General features: G+C 40.2%; 1 protein-coding gene across 1 annotated transcript in view; it reads left to right on the top strand.

Annotated features, from left to right (window-relative positions):
* PRKN (parkin RBR E3 ubiquitin protein ligase) overlaps positions 1–3037 on the top strand; it is an 899371-nt gene that overhangs the window by 868844 nt on the left and 27490 nt on the right. The window contains exon 10 of the mRNA XM_011373769.1: positions 1501–1578. Within this exon, the coding sequence (XP_011372071.1) occupies positions 1501–1578 (78 nt within the window). The remainder of the gene's footprint in view (positions 1–1500; positions 1579–3037) is intronic.

Below are 3037 nucleotides of genomic sequence, written 5' to 3' on the forward strand. Positions count from 1 at the left end.
AGAAAACAAAAATAATTTGATTAAAAAACGGGCAGAGGAGCTGAATGGACATTTTTCTAAAGAAAATTGAGATATACCGATGGCCAACAGGTTTATAAAATGATACTCAACATTGCTAACCATCAGGGAAATGCAAATCAAAACTACAGTGAGCTACCACCTGACACCCGTTAGAATGGCTGTTATCAAAAAAGCAAGAAATAACAAGTGCTGGCAAAGATGTAGAGAAAAGAGACCCCTTGTGCACTGTCGGTGAGAATATAAATCGATGCAGCCACTACGGAAAACAGTGTGGAAGTTTCTCAAAAAATTAAGGCTAGAACTATCACGTGATATTTATCCGAAGAAAACAGAAACAGTAACATGAAAAAAATATATGCACCATGTGGTTCATTGCAGCATTATTTACAATGGCCAAAGTATGGAAATAACCTGTGTCTATAGATGGGTGAATGAATGTGTGTGTGTGTGTGTGTGTGTGTACATATAGCCTATATAGCCTATATATTCAAATATTACTCAGTCATTAAAAGGAATGAAATCTTATCAGTTGCAACAATGTGGTTAGAACTTGAGGAATTATGCTAAGTGAAATTAATCAGACGGAGAAAAACAAATACAGTATGATCTTACTTATATGTGGAATCTAAAAACAAGCAAACAAGAACCAAACTCATAGATATAGAAAACGGTTTGGTGGTTGCCGGAGGTGGGGGGTGGAGGATGGGCGAATGGGTGAAGGGAGTCAAAAGGTACTGACTTTCAGGTCTGAAACCAGTCATGATGTAACGTGCAGCATAGTGAGTATAGTTACTAAATACTATATTGCATATTTGACTTTGGCTAAGATGGTAGATCTTAAAAGTTCTCATCATAAGAAAAAAATTCTGTAATTATTTATGGTGACAGATGTTAATGAGACTTACTATGGCAACTATTTTGCAATGTGTACAAATATTGAATTACGTGGTATACCTGAAATTAATATAATGCTATACATCATCTATACCTCAATAAAAAATACAAGTGAAAATAAAGTTTTATATTTTGAGGAAAAAAAGACTTTAAAATTGTGTGGGACACAATTTAGCCCCTAACAGCCCATTTCTTCTTTCCATGAAAGACTTTCATTACAAAAATAAGTCATTAACACGGACATATAAATCCTCTATGTACATAAACACGTATTAGATGGGAAGTTCTTGAATGAAATGGTTTTCCCCATAACACTTTACTACAGGCATTTATTTGCATTACTGTGTCTTCTACTAGACCAGAAACATCTTGAAGAAAGGAAATCTGACTCCATCTTTAAATCTCCACTATGGTGCTTGGAACATCTTTTTAGTGAAGAGCGAACAATCCCATCTAAATATAACTTTCTTTCTCTGTGCCAAATTGGCACAGAGGCATGAATATGATGAGCTTAGAAAAGGAAAGACGTGTCATGTCCGAATGCAGCCAGCAAGCCCACCGCTAACACGTGTGTGTTTTCTGCAGCTCGTCTTTTGCCGGGACTGTAAGGAAGAGTACCACGAGAGTGAATGCATCCCTCTGGCCTCAGGAGCAGCTGCCCAGGTCAGGTGCATTCTTCCTTCCTCAAAGCAGGGCTCGGGATGTGGGTGGGAGATGGGAGCTGTTTCCTCAAGGTCCCTGAGGCTTTCACTCTGAGAAAGCAAGAGCCAGACTGGTAGCCCACAGCCATCAGAATGCAGCTGTGGCTTCTCCCCCACCACCGGCCGTCCCTCCGGAGCCACGCCCCTCTTCCGGGCAGAGCTGTGGACCTCCCAGTGGCCGTTCAGGCGTGTCAGTCCTTCCATGATACTTTTCCCCAGAGGCTTAAGGAATAGGGGTGAGGAACACAGCTTGATCGGAGGAGTCTTCGGAGGAGAGGCAAAACAATTTAACAACTTCTAAATCAGAGAAGTCCATACTGACCCCACGTTCATTTTTTTTCAAAAGTGCCTTTGCTTAGAATCTTTGACGAAAATTATCTCCATGAACAAAACGACAGAAGTATTATGTGATGCGAGTATCATTTTGTTTAGCACAATATCGTGAACTATGCTAAACTGTATTTCGGTCTCAATTAGGTAAAAAATGTTGTTTACTGAGCCTCGCTCTCTGATGGGCTACATCAGGCTTAGGGAAATGCAAATACTTTTTCTTTTATTTATTAATTATGATCAACCTGACCTTAGGGGGAAAGGGATAAAAATTTCAACACGGTTGATTAATTTGCTCATTATTTCCTTCTAATATAGATGTTAACAAGGGTTTAAACACCAAATCTACCCAGATAAATCCTTTAGTCATTTTATTGACAGGAACCTCATAAATCAACATAGAAATTCCAGAACACTTTAATTTTACAGTAGGGAATTTTAAATATCTGAATGCTCTAAAATCAGAGTATTAAAAAGCATATTCCTGTAAGTATTCCGTGGATATATTTACTCAGCATTAGCATAACTAAATAAGCATAATTTGCGAATTCGGCTTTTCTCATCGGCTCCTACAATGTTGGCCATAGGCATATTAAGATATTTAGGACCGAGCTGCCATTTCTATCGCAAAGGCAGCAACTGCTCTCTCTATCGGTTTCATTTTAGCTCAGGAGCATGCAGTTGGGAGCTCACTGAGTACCGATGTCAGTCAGGAATGATAACCACTCTGAGAAGCCCTGGCCGCAGGATGGCTGCAGCCCAGCAGGGTACAGCCTGACCTGCTGGGAAATAGAGTTGGTCTCGCAACGTACGTCCATGTGTTTTTATGTTCGCAAACATGGACAAAGCTTTCCAAGAGGTGGTACCCTAACGTCTGCTCGTTTTAAAACGGTGGTGGCGAGGTGAAGAGCATAGCATTACATAACGGTTTCAAGCTGCCCTACCACCCAGCAAGTCCCTCCATTCTCTACTCAGCAGGAACCAACCAACCTTGGCGTTAGAGATTGAGGTAGCCCGAATTTTTTTTAAAAAATCGTTAAGACCTTAATGTTCCACTCAGAAAAATGGGAGAAAGTAAGTTAGAGCTGGCC

This window comes from Pteropus vampyrus, unplaced genomic scaffold (genome assembly GCF_000151845.1).
Source record: "Pteropus vampyrus isolate Shadow unplaced genomic scaffold, Pvam_2.0 Scaffold230, whole genome shotgun sequence".
In the NCBI taxonomy this organism is placed as follows: domain Eukaryota; kingdom Metazoa; phylum Chordata; class Mammalia; order Chiroptera; family Pteropodidae; genus Pteropus; species Pteropus vampyrus.